Source organism: Balaenoptera musculus, chromosome 15, assembly GCF_009873245.2.
Source record: "Balaenoptera musculus isolate JJ_BM4_2016_0621 chromosome 15, mBalMus1.pri.v3, whole genome shotgun sequence".
In the NCBI taxonomy this organism is placed as follows: Eukaryota; Metazoa; Chordata; class Mammalia; order Artiodactyla; family Balaenopteridae; genus Balaenoptera; species Balaenoptera musculus.
Window position 1 is genome coordinate 65808477 of NC_045799.1, and position 27367 is coordinate 65835843.

General features: G+C 40.6%; 1 protein-coding gene across 8 annotated transcripts; it reads left to right on the forward strand.

The window, feature by feature from the left end:
- On the forward strand, positions 1-25714 carry LYRM1 (LYR motif containing 1). 8 transcript variants are annotated; one of them, XM_036826617.1, is made up of 6 exons: positions 211-513; positions 2031-2058; positions 2784-2886; positions 19588-19746; positions 24256-24348; positions 25489-25714. In XM_036826617.1, exons 4-6 carry the CDS (start codon positions 19588-19590, stop codon positions 25603-25605), a joined length of 369 nt encoding a protein of 122 aa, XP_036682512.1. In that variant the 5' UTR covers positions 211-513; positions 2031-2058; positions 2784-2886; the 3' UTR covers positions 25606-25714. The 8 variants fall into 8 exon arrangements, with proteins under 8 accessions (XP_036682515.1, XP_036682513.1, XP_036682514.1 ...); XM_036826618.1 differs by lacking the exons at positions 211-513; positions 2031-2058 and adding an exon at positions 168-186; XM_036826616.1 differs by lacking the exon at positions 2031-2058 and having other exon boundaries at positions 211-561.
- The last annotated feature ends 1653 nt before the right edge of the window (positions 25715-27367 follow it).

Consider the following 27367-nt stretch of genomic DNA (forward strand, 5'->3'; position numbering starts at 1 on the left):
TCTTCATCTGCGGCCCACCGGCGGGGGCCGCCCCGAAGCCCCGCCCTCTCCATCGCCTCCTGCATCATCACTTCCGGTAACCCCGCAAGCCGCCCGCTCCAGGACGCGGAATAGGAGAGGGGCGGGTAGGGAAAGAGGGGCAGTTTGCGTCACGACGTACGCAAAGACGTACGAAGCCGTCGCCAAGTAAGGGCAAAGACCTAGCGACGCGGAGGGAGAGCTAGGAGGAGATGGACTGGACCATATTTTTGGCTGTGATGGGGGGAGAGAGGAGAACTAAAGGGAGAAAAGGGAAATAAGGAAAGGATGAACTTAGATATATTGTTGGCTGTACGGCGGAGCGTGGTCTAGCGTTTGAAGTTTAAGGAAGGCTCGAGCCTACCCTCGACCTGGGACTGATACTCCCACAGAGGTCCGTCCGGTGGTTTGGTACGGCCTGGCCCACCGGACCTGCCAGAGCTCAGTCGGCCGCAGCTCAGCTGGGCTCCCGGCGCCGCCTCCTCCCAGCCTGCGGTAGGCTGCCGGGCTTCTGTGGGTGGGGGAAGGCTGGACTGATGCAGCGTGAGTGTAGAGAATGGAGACGCTGACTCCTGGCGCGGGAGACTGGGGGAAGGGGTTGGCTCCCCAGGGGCAGGGATGGGGGGGCGGGGTGCGACGTTGCTAGGAGACGAGCCTGTGTGACCCCTCCGCCCCCCCAGCTTCGCGAGGGCGGCTCGGTGTCACCGCCGCTGGCCTCGGCAACTTGCTAAGGGAAGCGGCTTGAGGACCAGAAAGGGGAGCCCTGGTTTGGGAACGCTGAAATGCTGGTTTGGGGCCCATCTGAGACTTCTCAATCCTTTGGATTCCCGAATGTAAATGGGAGATTAGTAGGGGCAAATCCGGGGCGAGAGGCGTCTAGCTGAGGAAGGTTGACACAGACGAGTCCCCTACACGATACTGAGATTTTCTAAGATAATGAGAACCAGCTTCTTAAATCCCTCGGTCCGCCAAAGGCGTTGCTCCATGACTTTTTTATTCGAGTCCGGGAGAAAGTTAAAAAGTAAATCAGTAAAATATCAGCAAGTGAGAAATGCCCCAAAGGTAGCAGTATCAGATGAAGTGGTAGAAGATGGGGGGAGGGCCACTCTAAATCGGATAAGTCTGTTCAGAGGAGGCCGGGTTTACAGAAGTCCGAGAAAAGAGGGAAGCTAGGGAGTGAGCTTTCTAGGTGGAGAAAAGAACCAACGGGAAGGGATCTGAGGAAGGAAATGGCGAGAAGGCCATGTGCTTGGAGTAGAAAGGAAAGAACCAGAGCCAGAGTGGTCTGTGATGGAGAAGTGGCAGGGCCTGATCAAGCATAGCCTTTTAGCTCAAGGTGAGGGTTTGGCTGTTTTTTAAATGGAGGGTTTTAAGAAGGAGTGACCAGATCTGATTTACATTTTTAGAAAATCATTCTTGGCTACTGGATAGAGAAGGGTAGACATAGTCAGACCTGCTAGGAGGCTGTTGCAGTAGGGCCAAGGGGGAGGTGACAGTAGTGTTGTATTCACGTTGGAAATGGAGAGAATTAAATTTGGAATGTACTCTGAAAGTCGAGCTTGCAGGACTTGCTGCCAAATTGGATGTGAAGTCTATGGGAAAGGAAGGAACCAAGGATGACTCCGCAGAGAAAATAGTTTGGAAGGCACTACTATTCTTTTGAACATACTAGTTTTGATAAGTCTATTAATGGTCCAAGTAAAGATGTTGAGAAGTTAAATATACAAGTCAAGGGAAAACTCAGAGAGATAATAAATGTAGCAGTTTATTCCTGGATCACCTAAGAAGAGGGTGCAGATAAAGAGGAAGGCCTCTAAACTCCTTGGGGCTCTTTACATGTAGAGATGATCCAGAGAAGGAAAAGCCAGCAGAGGAGACTCTTCACACACACAAAGCCTCCAAGATAGAAGGAGGCCCCGTAATATCCTTGAATAATGGGACCCACCCTCATAATCATTGATACTCATTCTCAAAGGCCTGGCTCAGATCTCTTTCCTCCTTTCCTCTCCCAGCTGTCAGTGCTTTTGGACTCCTGTTTAGGTGATTTGTGTTCATTATAGCAAACCTTACTTTGCTTATTAATTGTTTATATGTCTGTCTACCCTGTGAACTATTTCTTCTTTGTGCCCTGCTGGCTCCTATTTCAGAGCCTTGCCCATGGACCCAACATATAGGAACACTGTGTCCATAATGTATCAACCATGGACTTCAACAGCTTCTGACAAAGGTGCATTTGTCCCCGCTGTTGCTGCCACCTCCACCACTAGATATGGTTGATTTCATAAACTCTAGAAAGGGTATCAGAAGAATAATCAGAAGGCCTGGGTTTCAGTCTTGCATCTTTACTGACCAGCAGAATGGCCTTGAATAAGACCCTTTTCTTTGAGTTTAGGGGTTGGCCTAGATTACAGATTACAAACTGGTGAGACAGATATTGCCTGCAAACGTGGTTTGGCCCACAGATTGATTTAAATTATTTTTTAAAATTTACTTGCCAAATTTAAAAATCTGATTTTCAGCTTCATTTGAAAAATGAGACAATCTGGCAACACCAGCTTGAGGTTCCTACAGAGCAACAGTCAGCTGGAGCCAATGAGATTCTTCTCCCTTCCTCTACCAGCCTAACACCTGTGGGCATCTGATTTGCAGTTTTTTGGTCTAGAGCTCTGCTGTCCATATGTAGCCACAAGCTACATGTAGCTATTTAAATTTAAATGAAATAAAATTTAAAATGCAGTTCCTCAGATGTACTAACCATATTTCAGATGCCCAGTGCCAGTGGTTACCCTGTTGGACAGCGAAGATATAGAATATTTCCATCATTGAAGAACATTCTGTTGGTCATTGTTGGCCTGGAGAAACTCGAAGGTACTCTGGGTGCTAATCATTCTGCGCACTAAAGATGGACAGTCATTGCTCCTACTCTAAAGGAACTTTGTCTAGTAAAGAGCTCCCGTGCTTCTGCAGGTGGGGAAAGTCGCTTACTCAATAGGTGGAGGGTACTTGGAAACTCTCGTGAAGGCGGAGACCTCCTGTGCAGGGTGAGGGTTATATATCAGGTGGTTGGATCAAGGGTTAGGTGTATCTAGTGTTATATAACCAGAGCCCTTTTGTCTGTTTCTTAATCCAGTTTCTTAGGAAATTATCACAAAGAAGGGGTTTGAATGTTTTAATTTAAATGTTTTGTGTTCTCTTGACTTCCCTAGTTCCTATGAAGGGTTCAAATCCTGGGTAGTTACGAACAAATGACTGGGGTTGATCTTCAGCACTGACCAAGTTTTCACCCATTGCCAGCACATACACACAACACCCCAGACACACACCTCCTACTTCTGGTAACTTGTTCTCACTACCTCTGATTGACCCTTACCTTGTCTTTGTCTCTTAAAATATGATGATAAGGAAACAGTTGCTTCCATTTCTTTTGAATTGAGAGACTGAAACTTGGTTTCCATTTGGAGTTTCTATCCCTGAGGGGGCAAATTGCTGTACATCTCTTGGATACAAGAGCCTGATTGGAGTTCCCCTTACAAGTATAAGCTTGTGTGTGCTCCTGTGCTGATATATTTAGGATGAATATATGTGCCTTACATGATCTTGTTTGGGATAGTTTAGAAATCTTTCAGACATAAATATTTTTGGTTTTTCCCTGTCTTCTGAAGATTTCCCATGTTACGGGGCCTAACCTAATTTCTTTTCCTTTAGATAAAAATATGATATACCCTTTCCTCCCTGACCCGTATCTCTGACATACCATATTGTCAATTTCTGTGTAAAAAGATGCTGTTTCAGAGAATAGCCGTGGTATGATTAAGTACACCACACAAGCATATCCTGAGATATACGAAACAGTGTGTGGCATTACACTTCCCCTTTTGGATTCTAGTAACCAAAAACTGAATCCAGGTCAGGAAACAAGTCCATGGGGCACTTGTGTGTGGGGCAGGGAGACGGGGGCACTTGGTTTAGCTTGAAGGTTATTCAATTTAGGTAAGATGATACTGTATAGGATATGGGAATACATCAGAAAGTCGGGAGGGATAACGGATCTAGGAGAAAAGTGCACCCGAAGGATAAGCAAGGAGTAAGAGATAAAGGAAGAAAAATAGGAAGGGAAGCTTGCTCATGCCCTTGGTGTTGGCACCTGCATTGTATTTCCAGTAAGAAGTCTGCTCTGTGGTCTGAAGATAAGCGATGCCTCGGGCAGGGTTATTTACTCATACTGAAGAACAATAGCTCTTTACTGTGCAGGGATTATTAATGATCAGAGGGAAACAGCTTTAGGAAAATCCATTACTGCCACAAAGCGATAATTTCACCAGCAGGCAGCAAAGTTTAGCAGAGATAAAAGAGGCCTCACTGTTCCTCCTTTATTTCCTCCTTTTCAGGTAACATTTGCCTTTGTTAACTCCCAATGCTAAGTGATTTACATGGATTATTATGAACAATCCTTAAAACAACTCTTTGAAGAAGGTTCTGTTGTTTCCCCATTTTAAGAAACTGAGGCTCAGGAAGATTAATATCTTGCCTGATGTGGTGAAGTCAGGATTCAAACCCAGATCATTCCAGAGCCCATTAGTTCATTGTTTGTATTATATCTCCTGTCCTTTACATCTGTGGAAAAATTTTGAATGCCTAAAATCAAGGTAGTCATTCTCTATTCTGCTATCTGGGGCAAGAAAATCTGTTTGCTTTGACATTATAAGAATGCTTCAGTTCCCTGGAGGTTTTCCAAATGACAAAAGCTTTAAATTATAATTTTTTAGGTTGGTTTTGAACCCTCATCATTTGGGTGCAATGGACCTTATTCCCCCAAAGGATTGTTTTTAAGAAAAAAAATATCAGAAACTCATTTTTCTATATGTTTGATTCTAAGCTTCCTGGAAATACAGTATATCATTTCAGTCCTGTGGACAAACCCTAAGTGGCCTTAAGAGAACTTAAGAGCGAGGGTTATGTAACAGCTGTGTATACTGCCCTAGATGGAAGTGAGAAGACTGCCTCGCCAAATAACACTTAATCTTCAATTCTCACCCTGACACCCACAGTGCCACTCTTGAAGACATCACTGTGAGGGTTAATTAGTATTTTTAAATGCTCTAGGGTCTTCTGTTGTGAAACCTGATCCAAATACCACTGCATATGTCTCAGGATGAGAATGGTAATTACTGGTGATTATTCTGTGTGGGTAAATTTTTTCTTCTAACAAATGTATTTCAAGCTCCAACTCTGGGCCAGGCCTAGGAGTGTAATGGATGAGACAGGGTCCCAACCTGCTTCTCTCTTCCCCTCCCAAAACACACACAGTGGAGGAAGAAACATAAGTCAAACAGAAAATTACAATAGAGTAGAATGAACATTATGATAGGGGTATACACCAGAGCAGGGACGCTGACCCAGTGTGAAGAAGGCACCCCATGAAAAGTGATGAAAGCCAAAGGATGAGAATCAGCAGTTAAGCAAAAAAAGAATATTTCAGTTGTATGGGGTGGGGCCTTCCATTTGGCAAAAAGAAGGAGTCCCAGATCTAAGAAGATAGGGCAGCAGGACACGGGATAGGTCACCACTGGTACATGGTGAACACAAACGATGGATTTCACTGGGTGAGTTTCATTATCACCCTCCCCCAAAATCATAAAGTAGTTGGGAGAGAAATTTGACTACATTATATTCATTGGTTATGATTTTTTAAATTTACACCGAAGGACAGATCTTGAAAGAATGGAGTCTCCTTCCACCTGGGGTTTGAAAGTCAGTTAATTTCCCTTGCCTTTTCTGTCCCTTGTTTGTACTGCAACACTTTTTCTTCAGTAGAAGGCAAAGCCTCATGGGAGTGCAACATTTGGAATTTTGACATTCCTGAGACCAGAGTCATACTTCTATAAATTTCATCTGAGGAAAGGGAATTTTCATCTCTGCTCTTAAACTTCTAAGTGTTCATGCAGTGATGCTTTTTCCAAAGGTGAAAGAAACTGTTCCAAAGGTGGGGAAAAGGGTGAAGTGGATAAAGCCCCTAGTCCTGGCAAATCTTCCTATAGGCCTCCTGCAAAACTAGATCTAGACATGCCAAGTATATAGACCCTTTCACTGTATTTTCATTCTCCAGAGCAAGTGGAAGAGTGAGTGGGTGGTGCTTTTTTTTTTTTTTTCCCTAGGAAATTGATCACTGCCTGTTTGGAGTCCCCATTACTGACTCCAAAATAAAAACAGGGAAAAGCTTTCAGTCAGGGAAATAATCATTCAGCTTTTTTGGCTCTTAATCCCAGTTCTCCTGTCAGTTAGGTAGCATTAGGCAAGACTCTTCACCATCTGCAAGACTGGTAGAGTCACAGGTACTTATGATACAGTTTGAAATCCAGCATGTTTTTAAAAATGTAAATCAGACCATGATACTCTTACTTGCTTAAAACCTACCACTGTCTTCCTTTTGCTCTTAGACTGCAAATCAAACTCCTTTCCAAGGCCTACTCTCCCAGCCTGTGCTGGATTCTGTCCACCTGTGGTCCCACTTCCCCCATAGGCTCTCAACTGTATTAACACTGAGGTTGGTTCCCACCTCATAGCCTTTGTTCCTGCTGTTCTTTCTTCCTGCATCACCTTCCCCTGAACTCTTCCCATTAATAGGTTCCTGAACACCATTCAAGACTCAGCTCAAACGTCACTGACCACCCAAAATAACATAACCCCCACCTCTGCTCATTCGTATCATATTACTGTTTCATTCCTTGAGAGCACGTATAACCAAAATTATACAAAAATTTTTCTTGTATATCATCTGCCTCTGCCACTAGGATATAAGCTCTAGGAGGACAGGGGACCGTGGCTGCTTGTTTATCACTGTATGCCTAGCCTGGCACATGGGCACTGAATAAATGTTGGATGGATGGATAGATGCTTGGGAGGAAAGAGTAAGACCTGCAGGGTAGTAGCACTGTCATGAGTGCTGGTATCTCTTATGTGATGTCAGCTCCTTTGGAGCGTCAGGGACAGGGTTGCCGCAGGGAACAGAAGAGCACAGCAGTCCAGTTAAGTGCACAGCCTCCTCTGAAGGTGCTGGTGTGTAACATCATTACTGAGGAAGGACAGTTGCAGGGGAGGGGCAGATGTTATATGGAAAACCTTATAAAAGGGTAACTGCAATTCAATCAGGGTGCAAAAAGAAGGGTCTTTTGCTCTTTGTAGGAAGGGAGTAGAATTTAGTTCCCATTGTCACAACTGGCTAAGTTCTTTAAAGCAATCAGCAGACATTCAACCACATTTACTGAGATTGAGCAGCCTATTTAGTGATTAGAAGCTGGGGCTCTGACTCCACACTATCTGGTTTTGAATCCTGGCTCCACCTCTTCCTCGCCATGTGACCTTGCTCAGGTTACTTAACCTCTTTTGGCATCAGGTTCCTCCTTTGTAAAACAGGATAATGTAGTATTTACCTGATAGAACTGTGACGATTATGGGAGTTAATGTATGTGTGTAAAGTACGTAGGAAGCCTAGCACAGAGGAAGTGCAAAGTAAATGTAGCTATTACTGTTATTATTATCATTCTTATCCTTATTATTATTCCTTTAATGAGCAAAATGCAGTCCCTGCCCTCCAGGAATTCAGAGACTCTGGGAAGAAAAAGACAGTGAAACTGCAAAAGAACAATAGCTGGATGTGATAGAAGCAGAGAAAAAGGTGCTCCAGAAAAGCCTGAGAATAAACTGGTGTCTACAAGTTGAGGTGGCCAGCAGAAAACAGGCATTCTAAGTGAAATGTTCAGCAGAACAAACACCACAGCAGGGTGCCTTATAGCTACAGTTCCCAGACTCAGGTTTTTTGGGACTCCACGTCACAATTTCTGCTATTATTTACCTATGTTTTTTTGTTTTGTTTTGTTTTGTTTTTTTGGCCACACTGCGCAGCATGCCGGATCTTACCCCGACCAGGGATTGAACCCCATGCCCCCTGCAGTGGGAGCGCAGTCTTAAGCACTGGACACCAGGGAAGTCCTACCTGTGTTTTAAACCAGCTTAAAAGTTTCTGTTATGTGTTTAAAGGTAGCTCTATATCACTACAAAATAGAAATCACTTTAAATCATGTGTTTGTTGGGCTATTAAAACACATTAAGGGATCACACTAAGAAAATAAATATTTTCTTGTACATCAAAAATTACCTCCCCAACCAGTCTTTGGGACACTTGCTTTAAGGGAAACTTCTGACTATGACCTGAAGCCAAAATGTACTAGCAGCAATATTTGTCAGCCCTTTTTTAATGGTACAGGCTGCACATGGTAGGTGCTTGGTAATGAGTTTTATCCTGGCACTGTGTTTATGCATGAAATACGATTTGAAGAAAAGAGCCCAGTTTCCAGTCACAATTCCTCCCAGGCGCACTTCCTATCTCTTATCTTTCCTCATTCTGGGATTTGAGGGTTAAGGAAGTACAAAGCAGAATTTGAAGAAATATCAGTCTCAGAATAAAAGTTATAAAACTTTAACTGTAAAAATTCTTTAAGAACTGACTTCACAGGCAGTTGAGACTGAAGTTCAGTTGTGGTCCTCTAAACAATTTCATATTCCTGATGTCGACCATGGGAGAATCCCAGCAGACCCCACTGCATCAGGTCAACCCCTGATACTAGGGAAGAAGAAGGTCTGACTCGGCCTTTCATCAATAGTGAGAGATCATTGATAGTTTTAGAGGAATAAATGTTGGTTTCAAGCCATCATACCATAGGGAGGAAGACTCTCAGGGAAAAGTCACTTTTCCTAAACAAGTTGCTTCCTGGGAATAAAAATGTAAACCAAAAAGAAGAGAGCTTTTTAACATTTTTTAAATTTATATGGCTGATTTTGTTTCTAGAATCACAAGCTTTGTAACAACGACTTGCAAATAGTACATAATGGAGAACACAGCTTTAGACTGTGGAAATCTTTTGGACTGTGTTTTCCGGATCACCTGATGTTGGCGAGGAAGACATCACTTATTTCCCTTTCAGGATTAGTTTTCAAAACACTTAAACGTTAAAGGGTTTTGAAAATGGTCTTATTAAATACCAATTGTTAGTTCTGCTTGTTACCTTAAATACCATACTTGCAGGGTGTGTGTATCAGCTTATGGTATGTGATCAGTTATAGTTTGAAGCTGTGGTTCAGACAGTAGTAAAAACAAAGAAATGAAAGTCAGACTTTGGAGAAGGTTGCTGCTGTTTTAATATGCCATACTGCCTTCACTTTCCTCCTTAAGTGTCATGCAGTCAAGGAAGTTTCTTCTGTTAATGACAGGGAAGTGAAGCAGTCATTAATAGAGGTTAGTTGCAGACTCTGTTCCTCACAGGAACTGACTCATGTATTTTCATACGAAACCATGGAGTTTTAGGGAGAGCCAGAAACTCAGAAACCTGTTTCCTTACCAGGAAAAACATCATCAGTTCATCTGAGTTTTCATTACAATTAGCCACAATGCATGATGATCTCTCTTGGTTTATATGAATTCCTTTTAAGCATTTTTTCCTGTGAGGTATAATGGATATCAGAATGGATATCAGGTATGCCCTTTTAACTTCTGAATTGGGTTAAGTAGTGATTTCAAGCTTTTCATCAAATGGTTAAGCCTTGGTTCATTCCTCATTGCTTAAGAAAGGTCATCAGGGTCAGGGTAAGTAAGAGGTGCAATCATACTCAAAGGAGACATTCTCTCTAAGGTGAAGTCCTTGCAATTACTTAGAATTTCTAGATAAACACAGCTCCTTCCAGCTCCCATCTGCTTTCTTTAGCTGCCTAAATTCTCATAAGCTCAGGACCACCCTAAAGCATGCAGTCTCCATGTATTACCCCTCCCCCTTGGGTTGGAAATGGGTCTGTTCTCAAAGGGCAATGAGCAGCCTACTTCTCAACAGATGACCTGTTTGAGGAAAGCCCAGGACTCATAATGAGGTCCCAGTGCCTGGTCCTGCTACTCACTTGCTAAATCTGTCTTCCTTGTCTTCCCAGCCTGGTAATTTGTTAAAGGCAGTACAGTGTTCATTCTCCTAAATTTGACTAATCGCAATCCTCTAGTAGTGGGATTTTTTTTCATATCTTCTCTGAATTTCCTTTTTTTTAAATCGAGGTATAGTTGATTTACAATATTATATTAGTTTCAGGTGTACAACATAGTATATATATATCACATCTTCTTTATCCATTCATCTGTTGATGGACACTTAGGTTGCTTCCCTATCGTGTCTGTTGTAAATAATGCTGCTGTGAACACTGGGTGCAGTTATCTTTTTGAATTAGTGTTTTTTTCAGATATGTACCCCAGGGGTGGAATTGCTGGATCATATGGTAATTCTATTTTTAGTTTTTTGAGGAACCTCCATACTGTTTTCCATAGTAGCTGCACCAAGTTGCATTCCCACCAACAGTTCCCTTTTCTCCATCCACACCCTCGCCAACATTTGTTATTTATGTTCTTTTTGATGATAGCCATCTGACAGGTGTGAGGTGATATCTCATCATGGTTTTGATTTGCATCTCTCTGATGATTAGCAATGTTGAGCATCTTTTCATGTGACTGTTGGCCATCTCTGTGCCTTCTTTGGAAAAATGTCTATTCAGGTCTTCTGCCCATTTTTTAATCAGGTTGTTTTTTTGATGTTTAGTTGTATGAGCTGTTTATATATTTTGCATGTTAACCCCTTATTGGTCATATCATTTGCAAACATTTTCTCCGATTCAGTAGGTTGTCTTTTCATTTTGTCGATGGTTTCCTTTTCTGTGAAAAAGCTTATAAGTTTACTTAGGTCCCATTTTTTAGTTTTGCTTTTGTTTCCTTTGTCTTAGAAGACAAGTCAAAAAAAACTTGCTACGATTTATGTCAAAGAGTGTTCTGCCTATGATTTCTCCTAGGAGTGTTATGGTTTTCAGTCCTATATTTAGGTCTTTAATCCATTTTGTGTTTATTTTTATAAATGATGTGTGATGCTATTTTGATAACTGTAGCTTGCTAGTATAGTCTGAAGTCAAGGAGCATGATACCTCCAGCTCTGTTCTTTCTGAAGATGCTTTGGTTAATCAGAGTCTTTTGTGTTTCCATACGAATTTTAAAATTATTTGTTCTAGTTCTGTGAAAAATGCCACTGGTATTTTGACAGGGATTGCATTGAATCTGTAGATTGCCTTGGGTAGTATGGTCATTTTAACAATGTTAATTCTTCCAATCCAAGAACATGGTATATCTTTTCATCTGTTTGCATCCTCTTCAGTTTCTTTCATCAGTGCCTTATAGTTTTCTGAGTACAGGTCTTTTACCTCCTTGGTAGGTTTATTCTGAGATAGTTTATTCTTTTTGATATGATGCTAAATAGGATTGTTTCCTTGATTTCTCTTTCTGATAGTTTGTTGTTAGTATAGACAAGTGCAACAGATTTCTATATATTAATTTTGTATCCTGCAACGCTACTGAACTTATTGATGAGCTCTAGTAGTTTTCTGGTGGCATCTTTAGAATTTTTTATGTATGGTATCATGCCATCTGCAAACAGTGACAGTTTTACTTCTTCCTTTCCAATTTGCATTCCTTTTATTTATTTTTCTTCTCTGATTGCTATGGCTAGGACTTCCAAAACTATGTTGAATTAAAAAATTGGTGAGAGTGGGCTGCTTTCAGCTTTTCATCATTGAGTATGTTACCTGTGGGTTTGTCATATATGACCTTTATTATTTTGTGAGATGTCACCTCTATGCCCACTTTCTGGGGAGTTTTTATCATAAATGGATGTTGATTTTTTTTTTTTTTTCACTTTTTTTTTTTATTTTGACCACACCATGCAGCATGCAGGATATTAGTTCCCTGACCAGGGATCGAACCCATGCCCCCTGCAGTGGAAGCATGGAGTCTTAACCACTGGACCACCAGGGAAGTCCCAAATGGATGTTGAATTTTGTCAAAAGCTTTTTCTGCATCTATTGAGATGATCCTATGATTTTTAATTTTTAATTTGTTGACATGGTGTATCACATTGATTGATTTGCAGATATTGAAATCCCACTTAATCATGGTGTATGATCCTTTTGGTGTCTTGTTGGATTCGTTTGCTAATAATTTCTTGAGGATTCTTGCATCTACGTTCATCAGTGATATTGGCCTGTAATTATCTTCTTTTGTGATATCTTTGTCTGTTTTTGATATCAGGGTGATGCTGGCCTCATAGAATAAGTTCAAAAGTGTTCCTTCCTGTGGAATTTTTTGGAATAGTTTGAGAAGGATAGGTGTTAACTCTTCTCTAAATGTTTGGTAGATTTCACCTGTGAAGCCCTCTGGTCCTGGATTTTTGTTTGTTGGGAATATTTAAATTACTGATTCAATGTCATTACTGGTAATTGGCCTGTTCATATTTTCTTTTTCTTTTTTTTGAATTTTATTTTATTTATCTTTTTATACAGCAGGTTCTTATTAGTTATCTATTTTATACATATTAGTGTATAGATGTCAATCCCAATCTCCCAATTCATCCCAGCACCACCCCCACCCCCCTCTGCCGCTTTCCCCCCTTGGTGTTCACATTTGTTCTCTACATATGTGTCTCTATTTCTGCCTTGCAAACTGGTTCATCTGTACCATTTTTCTGGATTCCACATATATGCGTTAATATACGATATTTGTTTTTCTCTTTCTGACTTACCTCACTCAATATCACAGTCTCTAGGTCCATCCACATCTCTACAAATGACCCAATTTTGTTCCTTTTTATGGCTGAGTAATATTCCATTGTATATATGTACGACATCTTCTTTATCCATTCGTCTGTCGATGGACATTTAGGTTGCTTCCATGACCTGGCTATTGTAAATAGGGCTGCAGTGAACATTGGAGTGCATGTGTCTTTTTGAATTATGGTTTTCTCTGGGTATATGCCCAGTAGTGGGATTGTTGTGTCATATGGTAATTCTATTTTTAGTGGGGTTTTTTTGAAGAAACTACAATTATTTTTACTTAAAAATTTGAAAGTGAAATATTATATTTATTGCCTTATTTTTAAAACATCTTTATTGGAGTATAATTGCTTTACAATGTTGTGTTAGTTTCTGCTGTACAACACAGTGAATCAGCTATACGTACACATATATCCCCATATCCCCTCCCTCTTGTGTCTCCCTCCCACCCTCCCTATCCCACCCCTCTAGGTGGTCACAAAGCACCGAGCTGATCTCCCTGTGCTATGCGGCTGCTTTCCACTAGCTATTTTACATTTGGTAGTGTATATATGTCAATGCCACCCTCTCACTTCGTCCCAGCTTACCCTTCCCCCTCCCCATGTCCTCAAGTCCATTCTCTACATCTGCGTCTTTATTCCTGTCCTGCCCCTAGGTTCTTCAGAACCTTTTTTTTTTAAAATTTTTTAGATTCCATATATATGTGTTAGCATACGGTATTTGTTTTTCTCTTTCTGACTTACTTCACTCTGTATGACAGACTCTAGGTCCATCCACCTCACTACAGATAGTTCAATTTTGTTTCTTTTTATGGCTGAGTAATATTCCATTGTGTATATGTGCCATATCATCTTTATCCATTCATCTGTCAATGGACACTTAGGTTCTTCCATGTCCTGACTATTGTAAATAGTGCTGCAGTGAACATTGTGGTGCATGACTCTTTTTGAATTATGGTTTTCTCAGGGTATATGCCCAGTAGTGGGATTTCTGGGTCATATGGTAATTCTATTTTTAGTTTTCTAAGGAACCTCCATACTGTTCTCCATAGTGACTGTATCAATTTACATTCCCACCAACAGTTCAGGAGGGTTCCCTTTTCTCCACATCCTCTCCAGCATTTGTTGTTTGTAGATTTTCTGATGATGCCCATTCTAACCAGTGTGAGGTGATACCTCATTATAGTTTTGATTTGCATTTCTCTAATAATTAGTGATGTTGAGCAGCTTTTCATTTGCCTCTTGACTATCTGTATGTCTTCTTTGGAGAAATGTCTATTTAGGTCTTCTGCCCATTTTTTGATTGGGTTGTTTGTAATTTTAATATTGAGCTGCAAGAGCTGTTTATATATTTTGGAGATTAATCCTTTGCAAATATTTTCTCCCATCCTGAGGGTTGTCTTTTTGTATTGTTTATAGTTTCCTTTGCTGTGCAAAAGCTTTTAAGTTTCATTAGGTCCCATTTGTTTATTTTTGGTTTTGTTTTCATTACTCTAGGAGGTGGGTCAAAAAAGATCTTGCTGTGATTTACGTCAGAGTGTTCTGACTACGTTTTCCTCTAAGAGTTTTATAGCGTCTGGTCTTACATTTAGCTCTTTAACCCATTTTGAGTTTATTTTTGTGTGTGGTGTTAGGGACTGTTCTAATTTCATTCTTTTACATGTAGCCGTCCAGTTTTCCCAACACCACTTATTGAAGAGACTGTCTTCTCTCCATTGTATATCCTTGCCTCCTTCATCATAGATTAGTTTACCATAGGTGCGTGGGTTTATCTCTGGGCTTTCTGTCCTGTTCCTGTTCTATATTTCTGTTTTTGTGCCAGTACCATACTGTCTCGATGACTGTAGTTTTGTAGTATAGTCTGTAGTCAGGGAGTCTGATTCCTACAACTCTGTTTTTTACCCTCAAGATTCCTTTGTCTATTCAGGGTCTTTTGTGTCTCCACACAAATTTTAAGATTTTTTGTTCTAGTTCTGTAAAAAATGCCACTGGTAATTTCATACGGATTGCATTGAAATCCTAGATTGCTTTGGGTAGCATATTCATTTTCTCAATATTGATTCTTCCAATCCAAGAACCTGGTATATCTCTTCATCTGTTTGTGTCATCTTTGATTTCTTTCATCAGTGTCTTATAGTTTTCTGAGTACAGGTCTTTTGCCTCCTTAGGTAGGTTTATTCCTATGTATTTTATTCTTTTTGTTGCAATGGTGAATGGGATTGTTTTCTTAATTTCTCTTTCTGATTTTTCGTTGTTAGTGTATAGGAATGCAAGAGATTTCTGTGCATTAAGTTTGTATCCTGCAACTTTACCAAATTCATTGATTAGCTCTAGAAGTTTTCTGGTGGCATCTTTAGGATTATATATGTATAGTATCATGTCATCTGCAAACAGTGACAGTTTTACTTCTTCTTTTCCAATTTGTATTCCTTTTATTTCTTTTTCTTCTCTGATTGCCATGACTAGGACTTCCAAAACTATGTTGAATAATAGTGGCGATAGTGGACATCCTTGACTTGTTTCTGATCTTAGAGGAAATGCTTTCAGTTTTTCACCATTGAGAATGACGTTTGCTGTGGGTTTGTCGTATATGGCCTTTATTATGTTGAGATAGGTTCCCTCTGTGCCCACTTTCTGGAGACTTTTATCATGAATCGGTGTTGAATTTTGTCAAATGCTTTTTCTGCATCTATTGAGATGATCATATGGTTTTTATTCTTCAGTTTGTTAATATGGTGTATCACATTGATTGATTTGCATACATTGAAGAATCCTTGCATCCCTGGGATAAATCCCACTTGATCATGGTGTATGATCCTTTTAATGTGTTGTTGCATTCGGTTTGCTAGCATTTTGTTGAGAATTTTGCATCTATATTCATCAGTGCTATTGGTCTGTAATTTTCTTTTTTTGTAGTATCTTTGACTGGTTTTGGTCTCAGGGTGATGGTGGCCTCGTAGAGTGAATTTGGGAGTGTTCCTTCCTCTGCAATTTTTTGGAAGAGTTTGAGAAGGATGGGTGTGAGCTCTTCTCTAAATGTTTGATAAAATTCACCTGTGAAGCCATCTGGTCCTGGACTTTTGTTTGTTGGGAGATTTTTAATCACAGTTTCAATTTCATTACTTGTGATTGTTCTGTTCATATTTTCTATTTCTTCCTGGTTCAGTCTTGGAAGGTATACCTTTCTAAGAATTTGTCCATTTCTTCCAGGTTGTCCACGTTATTGGCATAGAGTTGCTTGTAGTAGTCTCTTATGATGCTTTGTATTTCTGCGGTGTCCATTGTAACTTCTCCTTTTTCATTTCTAATGTTATTGATTTGAGTCCTCTCCGTCATTTTCTTGATGAGTCTGGCTAAAGGTTTATCAATTTTGTTTTTTTTCTCAGAGAACCAGCTTTTAGTTTTATTGATCTTTGCTGTTGTTTTCTTTGTTTCTATTTCATTTATTTCTGATCTGATCTTTATGATTTCTTTCCTTCTGCTAACTTTGGGTTTTGTTTGTTTTACTTTCTCTGGTTCCTTTAGGTGTAAGGTTAGATTCTTTATTTGAGATTCTTCTTGTTTCTTGAGGTAGGATTGTATTGCTATAAACTTCCCTCCTAGAACTGCTTTTGTTGCATCCCATAAGTTTTGGATCGTTGTGTTTCATTGTCATTTGTCTCTAGGCATTGTTTTGATTTCCTCTATGATTTCTTCAGTGATCTCTTGGTTATGTAATAATGTATTGTTTAGCCTCCACGTGTTTGTGTTTTTTACGTTTTATTTCCCTGTAATTTATTTCTAATCTCATAGCGTTGTGGTCGGAAAAGATGCTTGATATGATTTCAATTTTCTTAAATTTACTGAGGCTTGATTTGTGACCCAAAATGTGATCTATCCTGGAGAATGTTCCGTGTGCACTTGAGAAGAAAGTGTAATCTCCTGTTTTTGGATGGAATGTCCTATAAATATCAATTAAATCTATCTGGTCTATTGTGTCATTTAAAGCTTGTGTTTCCATATTAATTTTCTGTCTGGATGATCTGTCCATTGGAAGTGAGGTGTTAAAGTCCCCCACTATTGTGTTACTGTCGATTTCCTCTTTTATGGCTGTTAGCATTCGCCTTATGTATTGAGGTGCTCCTATGTTGGGTGCATATATATCTGTAATTGTTATATCTTCATCTTGGATTGACCCCTTGATCATTATGTAGTGTCCTTCCTTGTCTCTTGTAAGATTCTTTATTTTAAAGTCTATTTTATCTGATATGAGTATAGCTATTCCAGCTTTCTTTTGAGTTCCATTTGCATGGAATATCTTTTTCCATCCCCTCACTTTCAGTCTGTGTGTGTCCCTAGGTCTGAAGTGGTTCACTTGTAGACAGCATACATATGGGTCTTCTTTTTGTAACCATTCAGTAAGCCTGTGTCTTTTTGTTGGAGCATTTAATCCATTCACATGTAAGGTAATTATCGATGTGTATGTTCCTATTACCACTTTCTTAATTGTTTTAGGTTTCTTTTTGTAGGTCCTTTTCTTCCCTTGTGTTTCCCACTTAGAGAAGTTCCTTTAGCATTTGTTGTAGAGCAGGTTTGGTGGTGCTGAATTCTCTTAGCTTTTGCTTGTCTGCAAAGCTTTTGATTTCTCTATTGAATCTGAATGAGATCTTTGCTGGGTAAAGTAATCTTGGTTGTATGTTCTTCCCTTTCATCACTTTAAATATATCGTGCCACTCCCTTCTGGCTTGTAGAGTTTCTGCTGGGTAATCAGCTGTTAACCTTATGGGAGTTCCCTTGTATGTTATTTGGCATTTTCCCTTGTTACTTTTAATAATTTTTCTTTGTCTTTAATTTTTGTCAATTTGATTACTATGTGTCTCGGCATGTTTCTCCTTGGGTTTATCCTGCCTGGGACTCTCTGCACTTCCTGGACTTGGGTGGCTATTTCCTTTCCCATGTTAGGGAAGTTTTCAACTATAATCTCTTCAAATATTTCCTCGGGTCCTTTCCCTCTCTCTTTTCCTTCTGGGACCTCTATAATGCTAATGTTAGTGCGTTTAATGTTGTCCCAGAGGTCTCTTAGGCTGTCTTCATTTCTTTTCATTCTTTTTTCTTTATTCTGTTCTGTGGCAGTGAATTCCACCATTCTGTCTTCCAGGTCACTTATCCATTCTTCTGCCTCAGTTGTTCTGCTGTTGATTCCTTCTAGTGTATTTTTCATTTCAGTTATTGTAATGTTCATCTCTGTTTGTTTGTTCTTTAATTCTTCTAGGTCTTTGTTAAACATTTCCTGCATCTTCTCGATCTTTGCCTCCATTCTGTTTCCGAGGTTCTGGATCATCTTCACTATCATTATTCTGAATTCTTTTTCTGGAAGGTTGCCTATCTCCACTTCATTTAGTTGTTTCTCTGGGTTTTTATCTTGTTCCTTCATCTGGTACATAGTCCTCTGCCTTTTCATTTTGTCTGTCTTTCTGTGAATGTGATTTACATCCCACAGGCTGCAGGATTGCAGATCTTCTTGCTTCTGCTGTCTGCCCTCTGGTGGATGAGGCTATCTAAGAGGCTTGTGCAAGCTTCCTGATGGGAGGGACTAGTGGTGGGTATAGCTGGGTGTTGCTCTGGTGGGCAGAGCTCAGTAAAACTTTAATCCGCTTGTCTGCTGATGGGTGGGGCTGAGTTCCCTCCCTGTTGGTTGTTTGGCCTGAGGAGACCCAGCACTGGAGCCTACAGGCTCTTTGGTGGGGCTAATGGTGGACTCTGGGAGGGTAACACCAAGGAGTACTTCCCAGAACTTCTGCTGCTAGTGTTCTTGTCCTTGGGGTGAGCCACAGCTGCCCCCCACCTCTGCAGGAGACCCTCCAACACAAGCAGGTAGGTCTGGTTCAGTCTCCTACTGGGCCACTGCTCCTTTCCCCAGGTCCTGATGCTGACACTACATTGTGTGTGCCCTCCAAGAGTGGAGTCTCTGTTTCCCCCAGTCCTGTTGAAGTCCTGCAGTCAAATCCCGGAGGGGCCACAAGATCTTCAGTCATCAGAGAGATTTTCTGTTGTACTTATTATACAGTTCTTAGGTGGACAAGGAAGTAGACCAACAATTTTGAGAAATATTTTCAACAAGGTTATGATGAACTAAAAAACAGTTTGCAACCTGACAAACTCTGGGTGGAATTGAGCCTGCAGATTCATTTTATGTTTGGTACTCGCATTTTCAAAAATAAGGAATTACTGTCTTTTTTGAAGTTTCATATTTTAAAAATCTCGACTGCCACCTATTGTTAAGCTATCAGGAAATCTGGCACCCTTAGGCCCTCAATTCTACATGACAGCAGCTGGCTGGGGCAGAGTAGCAACTGTCCCCTTTCAAGGGGGGACATCTTCTCTAGTTGGCCACTGTCCCCACCCAGCCGGTTTCCCTCATTTTGTTACCTGCCAGGCTCCAGAGGCACTTGAGTTTGCAATCCCTGCATTAAACTCAAGTTCACACTTAACTAGAAAATTCAGTTATTCAAAATGTGGCTTCTCCTGTGCACTCAGGTTAGTGATGTAATTTTACCAGAATACACACTAAAAGCATCATTCCTAAGATATTCTGGCAAAGAATATACTGGTTTAAAGAACACTAAATGTGCATTTTGGTTTTGTCATGTTCATAAAAATGGCCATCATGGCAAACAGCAAGGTTGAGCAACCTTCAACCATGGGATGATGTACAAGGCCATCTAAGAGACTGCTGGTATTCATATAACACCGTTCTGGCAATGCTAGCAAACAGATCTGTTCAGAAAGAGCAGTTATTTCTAGACTAATTAAAGAGCTTGATTTTTAAAAATGTACAGCTGCCTCCCTGCCTACTGTCAAATTGAATTTTTATGTAAATTTTTCCTCTTCTATTTTGGTGGGTCGGAAGATGACAACGGCAGCACGACAAGAAGTTCTTGGCCTCTACCGCAGAATTTTCAGGCTTGCGAGGAAATGGCAGGCTGCATCAGGGCAGATGGAAGACACCATTAAAGAAAAACAGTACATATTAAATGAAGCCAGAACACTGTTTCAGAAAAACAGAAATGTAAGTAGGTTCTAGCTGGAGATTGCAAGGAGGAGAGCAATTTCTTGTGGTGCTTGTTCATTTCTTTTCTGTTCTAAAGTTGAGAGGACTGAGCAGCACAAGTCAGAGTGACAGAGTGTGGAGCAGGAAGGGGCCAGAGGCACAGCCTAGCTGGCTTGCCCAACCACCGAAAAGCAGAGCCCAGCCCGGGCTTCTCTCTCCACTCTTTTCAGGTCTCAGTCCAGCGGGTAAGTGGCTCAGCATCTTCAGAAGACCCCATGAGCCAGGTGACCTGAGTCAGGCCAATGAGAATTTTCAGGGTAGGATAGGTTCCTCACACACTGTGCCTGTTGTCAGCCACTCCCACAGGAGGTGTGCAGTTAAATTTGTTTTTTTTTTCAATTCATAAGCTATTCAGAGCCTCCAAGTATAAACCCATTCAGAGGGAAGAGAATAGGATTAAGACAGGGTTCCCTTCATAACTTAGCTTTGAACTCAAGCCTCTTTGGCTAGCAGAGAGACTTTGCCCTTTGGGACCTCAGAATTGGGTAAAATAGTGCCTCCATTTGCTAGTTGAACCCAGACACCAGGGAGCCAAAAACCATTCCAAGAGGCTTGATTTGACAAACCATAAAGCATCTAGCTGTCAGCTCCTTAGGAAGACTGCCTGGCCCTAAGCATGGAAGGAAGCTTTCAGCTCCTGACTTTTCTTGCCTTTTTCTCATTGATCTCATGGATTCAGCACTGTCACTGTTCACTTCGTGAAACTTCCTGACAATTTACTCTCTTTACTTTTCCCTCTCTGGCCCCATCTCAGTCTCCTTTTCTACCCTGTCTTCTTCACACACATGCCTACCAGCTGGAAGTGTCCTCTGAGGTCAGCCCTCTGCACTGAGGCCCAGAGACCATGGTTCCAGATCCCATATCTTGACCTGTCATCAGCCACCTGCAGGAACTCACCACAAGCATAATAGCCTAAAGCAGAACTCATCTTTCCACAAGAACACCTCCCCTTCCCGGCTTTCCCATTTCTGTCATAGCTTCTGCCACTATTTTGTGACCCATTGCTCTCATTCTTTCATTCAACAAGTAGCTGAGTGTCTACCATGTTCCAAACACCAGACTAGACATCAGGGATATAACTGAGCAAAACCGAGACAGGGTCCCTGAAAGATGTTTCAGAGTTAGATAGAAAGAAATGTAAAATTACAATTGGGGTAGTGCTACACAAGAAACCGTCTCAATCTACAGTATCCTTCCCTTCTCATAATCCCTGAAGTCTCCCTGCTTTTTTTTTCCCCCCCAAGTGACAGGCAGCAATGGCTGCTATTTTTTTTTTAATTAATTAATTTATTTATATTTTTGGCTGTGTTGGGTCTTCGTTTCTGTGCAAGGGTTTTCTCTAGTTGCGGCAAGCGGGGGCCACTCTTCATCGCGGTGCGCGGGCCTCTCACTATCGCGGCCTCTGTTGTCGCGGAGCACAGGCTCCAGACGCGCAGGCTCAGTAATTGTGGCTCACGGGCCCAGTTGCTCCGTGGCATGTGGGACCTTCCCACACAGGGCTCGAACCCGTGTCCCCTGCATTGGCAGGCAGATTCTCAACCACTGCGCCACCAGGGAAGCCCAGTCTCCCTGCTTTTAATACCAACCTGCTTGTGAACTTTTTCTGCTCTTACCATAGACCATGCATACCACATCAGAGTGTATGTACCCCCCAAGGTCCTGAAATAGTCCTTTGAGGAATAGAAGTAAAATATTGTAAGTGCTGTTTCTATTTATTTTTATTGCTCTTTTAAAAATGTCTATTTTATATATATTTATAATGGAATTATTAATATCTTTAATAAACTTATAAATACACATATGGGGCTCAGAAATTTTTTTTTTTTTTTTTTGGCCACACTGTGTGGCACGTGGGATCTTAGTTCCCTGACCAGGGATTGAACCCAGCCACGGCAGTGAAAGTGCCAAGTCCTAACCACTGGACCACCAGGGAATTCTCAGGGCTCAGAAATTTTTTATTGAAAGAAGTAGATGATCAAAAATTTGCAGACCACTGAGCTATACCTACCCCTAATTAGTTGGTGATATTCTCTTTTTTTTTTTCTTGTTTGTTTCATTTATGTTGGTATGGTCTCCTTAACTAGATTGTCAGTTCCTTGAGCACATAGACAGTTTCTTATCCTTTTCTAGTATATCTCGTGGGCCCTGCCTTGTGGTTGTCACTAAATTAATGAGCATTTACAAATACTTTGATTCAGCTGATCTTCTCCAGGAAGTCTTCCTCCAGTTCTCTGCCCTCACCCAACCCCATGATGGCCACCTACTCTACTATATAGGAATCTATATAGCAGTCTGTAGCAGTCATTGCCCTTGTTGATTATATACCATTGTGTCAGAGTTGTTCTGCCAAGGTAATATCCTTGATAGTTGAAGGCAGGGACCACGGCCTCACAGTGTCTAGTCTGGTGCTGGGGATATCATAGTAGTATGTGCCCAGTAAACCTTTGCAGGTTCACTCACCTAACTACTGCCCAAGACCCTTTGGGTTTTCAGTTAAGGCAATAATAATCCTTCATTTGCCTCTGCTTGAATTGGCCCAATGTGGTGTGAGCCAGAGGGAGGTGTATTTGCCAGCGGTGAAGCCCGCGTGCCTAGAGCCTGTGCGCCGCAACAAGAGAAGCCCCCGCAATGAGAAGCCTGCATGCCTCAACGAAGAGTAGCCCCTGCTCGCCGCAACTAGAGAAAGCCCGCGTGCAGCAACGGAGACCCAACACAGCCAAAAATAAATAAAATAAATAAATTTATAAAAAATAAAATAAAATACATACTTGTTTTACCATGTATTAGAAAGAAAACAGTATCAGATAATTTTGCAAGTACTGTGCTTAGAGAGTCCATTTAAAGAAAAAGTTTAATATTAGTATAGGTAGTTGTGGATATGGCAGAATCGTGCAGGCAGCCTCTGAATGACTGATTTGGAGAACTCTAACCCAACTTGTTCAAATGGACAGCTGGAGCCCCAGGAGCCCTCAGCCCCCTTAACCACATCTTTATTAGGGGCTTCTTTCTTCCTAATCCCTCATGTAGACATAAGTAGTCTCCTGTAACCTCACTTGCTATAAGTGCTTAATAATAACCCAAAGGTATCTCATTAATTGGTCTAAATCCTAATGAGCAAATGAGAACATGGAAATCTACTCCCAAGGTGGACATCAGAGCAATAGCTTCTGAGAAATACAGAGGTCAGAAAGCTGAGCCTCTGTCCCAAGGGACTCAGCTGTGGTTCTTTCTGTGTGTTGCAGTTTCTGGAACTTTACTCCAAGAGGTATCATAGGACAGAATGCCCTTGGAATTTCCAAGCCACAATGGCCCCAACTTCACTGTGGGTGTCATCTGGGGCTGATGCAATCCCAGCTCTGCTTTGAGGCCCACTTACAAACTCTTAGCAGAGGCATGTGTTGACTCATTTTCCATCCTCGGAGTGAAACGGTTTCTCCCCTTCTCCTCCCTGGCTTTCTGCTTTTCAGAATGAGCTTTTCATTCCTTTACTTGAAGTTGGACTACCACAATTTAACTGTTTTGAAATTTCAAATGTCATTTCTTTTCCTCGCTAATGAGCAAGACAGTTTACAGTTCAAAATAGAAGGTGGATCATTCTCCAGTATCTTACTCGGGGTTTCTAGACAGCACTTGCTGATAATTGGGTTACTTGAAAGTAACTTGATCAACAAGGGGAGGGTATGAAGAAGCACTGTTGTTCATTGTCGGTGGGAATATAATTTATAGATTGTTCTTAGGAATGTAAATTGGTACAGCCTCTTAGACGGTAATTTGAATCTACAGGGAATATCTGTGAGAATTAAAAAAGCATGAACCCTTTAACCTAGCAGTTCTCTCTCTAGGAAATGATCTTTCAAATATATTTGCATGTGAGCCAAAAAAATTTTTAGAGGGATCCACTGTTTATAATGGCAAAAGATTGGAAATAACCTAAATGTCCATCAGTAGAAGATTGGTTAAATTATAATACAGCCTTATGTTGGAATTTTGTGCAGCTGTTAAAAAGAATGGGGCAGCTCTGTATGTGTAAATATAGAAGTAGCTTCAAGTTGTTAGTGAAAAGGCAAGGTTCAGAACTTTCATTTTTATAAGAAAAAATGCTAAGTTTACAGAGGTATACTTATATATGCATAGAATATCCCTGGAAGAACAAACAAGAAACTTCTGATAATTGTTGTCTCTGAGAAGGGGAACTGGGAGACAGGAAGAAGAGGGAGACTTTGTTTTACATTATATCCATTTGTATTATTTGAATTATTTTTACCATGTGCTTGTATTATCTACCTCAATAATTTTTAAAAGTTAAATCCACAGGAAATTTTATACTAAATTGCTTTTGATTTTTCAAATTACCAATATTTAATTTAGTGGCTAATGAACTGAAAAAAGTTTAAGAAAATGTGTACCTATACTTTATGTAGCATTGGAAAGATGCTAACAATCTCACCTATTTTTCCCTTTTAATAGCTTACAGACACAGACCTGATTAAACAGTGTATAGATGAGTGCACAGCCAGGATTGAAATTGGACTGCATTACCAGATTCCTTATCCAAGGCCAGTAAGTGTGACTCCAGTTAACATGTGGTGTGTACTTATCCTTGTCAACCCAGTTATTTCCAAGAATGTGTACCAAGAGGGCTAGTGTTTGCTGAGAAGTCTAGAGCTACTGTAGCAGGCATGTTGGAAATAAGCTACCCTTGCGTGGCCACCAGCCCATCACAACAGACTAAAATGTCAATTGAACGCCTGATTTCTCCTACTTGAACAACTTTCCCTTATATGGAAGGGAAAGCCAGCTCACATTTACATAGCTTTCTCTTCTGACTTTCACCTTTTTTATGGAAATATTTTTATTTTCCTTATTGTAAAACACAGGTTTATTGTTAATGAAAGAATAAAATTCAAATATTAAAGGAATTAATAAGGTAGAAAGTGAAAATTGTCAAAAATTCTCACCCTGTGGAAGTGACCACTATAACTGTTGAGCGGGACCACATGAAATTGCCAATATTCTACTCTTGACCTACAAAAACAGCAATTTTATATTGTATTGGCTCAGCCTAACAGTTTGGTAATATATTCTTTTAGTCTTTTTTTCTATACTCATGTACGTACATTTTCTTTACTTAAAGTACATGGGACCCTAGGCATACTGTTTATCGCCTATTTATTTTACTTCCTCTCTTTTGGATATCTTTTAAAATGGATGCATTGTATCCTATTGTAATAATATGCCATAATTTAACCAGCACCCTTTCACTAGACATTTATGTTGGTCCCAGTTTTCCACTATGCAAAGAACATCTTTGTGTATACACTTTTTTCCTCACCTTCTTTGGACTCTCATCTCACTGTGTGATCTGTGGTTTTTTCCTCCATGCAGGAAATATGGCAAAGAAGAGCACAAGCTTTGGAATCATACAGATCTGGGTTCAAATCCTGGTTCTACCACTTAATGTATACTCTTGAGCAAGTTATTTAACCTGAACCTCCATTTTCTCATCTGTGAATATTAGAATAATAATTCTCTATGAGATTATATTGAGGATTAATGTGTATAAGGACTATAAGGAATAATGAGTCAGTATAGAGTTAGCACGTAGCAGAGAGCATGGTACTTAGTAAATCTTCAGTGAATATAAGCTGCTGCAATGATTATAATTCTTAATATTTTATTATTATTATTATTATTATTCAGATTCATCTACCTCCTATGGGCCTTACCCCACTACAAGGCCGGGGACTTCGAAGCCAGGAGAAATTGAGGAAATTTTCCAAACCAGTATATCTCAAGTCTCACGATGAAGTTTCCTAACCCAGAAAAAAAAGTTTTTTTCTGAGAATGATGAGCGAACTAGGCCTTAAATGTAAACCAGACAGCAAAGCTCTTCTTGATTAGGAGCAAAAATCCAAATATCTTCTTAAAACCTTCGAAATACTGGTACTCACCCCATGATGTGTGCTCACACATCACTACAGTTTGTCAGGATCTTGCTGCCTGAGTGGACAACACTAACCCTAGAGGTCATGGACCTTAAATCCTCACTGAAGCATCATTTGGAAACAAGACTAAGGCCTGTGGGCAGAAGACTGAAGGGTGACAAAGCTCTTCAAGGGAATGCCGATCACCAGACTTGCCAGCTGATATGAAGAAATTAGCCAGTTGCTGGAAGTTCTCATGGCTACTATAAAACTATATACCACCCCTCAGAATATTTTTAGGCTTTTTTTTTCAAGTTATAGATTTGCTTAAAAGTGGGCTTTTTGTGTGTGCTTTGTTGTCTTTTGACGCTTCCAATTTCCACATAAACTCCCCTTAAAAAGCGCATCATTGGATCAATCATGGTTTTTCATTGAAATTTTATGAGACCCATCTCTGCCCCAGACATACACATACACAAAAGTTCATGTCTTAGGTAAATGCATATGTTTAGTTTACCTTAAAGCCTATAATTACTTTGGATACACTTAGGATCTGAAAGGCTCACTAGAAACTCATACTGCATTCATTATGAGAATTTTACATTAACATAATTAGGAAGTACATGAGCTAAGCTGGCTTTCAAATTATATCCAGACTGAAATGGGACAAGTAGAGATCAAAACACAAAGGACTTATACCCCTGCATGTGTGGATACAGGTGAGATTCCCCTGCATGTGTGGATACAGGTGAGTTTCCCATGGCAGTTCATTTGTACGTCAGCGTCATTCCCTCTTACCTCCAAAGGGGCTGGGTAATCACCAATAAAGAAAAATCTCTAGTGATTTTGGTCTCTCTGTACTGTTTTCCAGAATGGCCTTGTGATCCTCAAAAGCAGCAGTTGATAACTTCCTGCCCATACCTAGATTTAGGATTCACTTGTCACACAGATTCTCTAATTCAAAATATGTATATTTCAATTTCAAAACCCGTTCCTGTGAGCAGGAACATACTTTTTCATGCTCAGGATAAGTAAGTATTACAGGGTTTGGCAGTGACATGGAGAGCAAATATCATACTGTGTCAGTAGAGAGATAGCATGTACATATTTAACACAAATGCAGCTATAGGCCTTTGATGGAGAGAGAGAAATGTAAATGTGCTGGCAGGCATGTCGGCCCCTCCATGGCCATTCCGTGAGCACATACCCCAGCCTCGCTTCAATCAGGAGACATCAGTCTGCTATTCCGTCAGTCACTCTCCTATCTGATCTCATTGTGGAAGCATTTCCCTACCAAGAGGTGGTTCTGATGTTTAAAGTTAAGCATTTCTAAAGCAATATAAGGCCTGTGAACTCAAGCCAACTGCTTCATCTGGTGGTCAGTCAATGAAACACTGACCTGTTCTTGCATTGGAGGAAAAACTGGCTGTGCTGAACTGAGTGAAACATGACTTGCTGTCTCCATCATTGTCCCTTTCTAAGTAATTCAAGGTGATTTTGAATATGCAATTTTTGTTTTACGCTGTAGGGGTTAGAAACCATCCTTCCTACCCAGACTCTTCCAAAATGGAAGTCCATCTAATGCTAGCTAACCTCTAAGTACCTTCTGTGTGCCAGGAATCTTCCCTAAACGTGAATTTTATATGCCTAGCCTC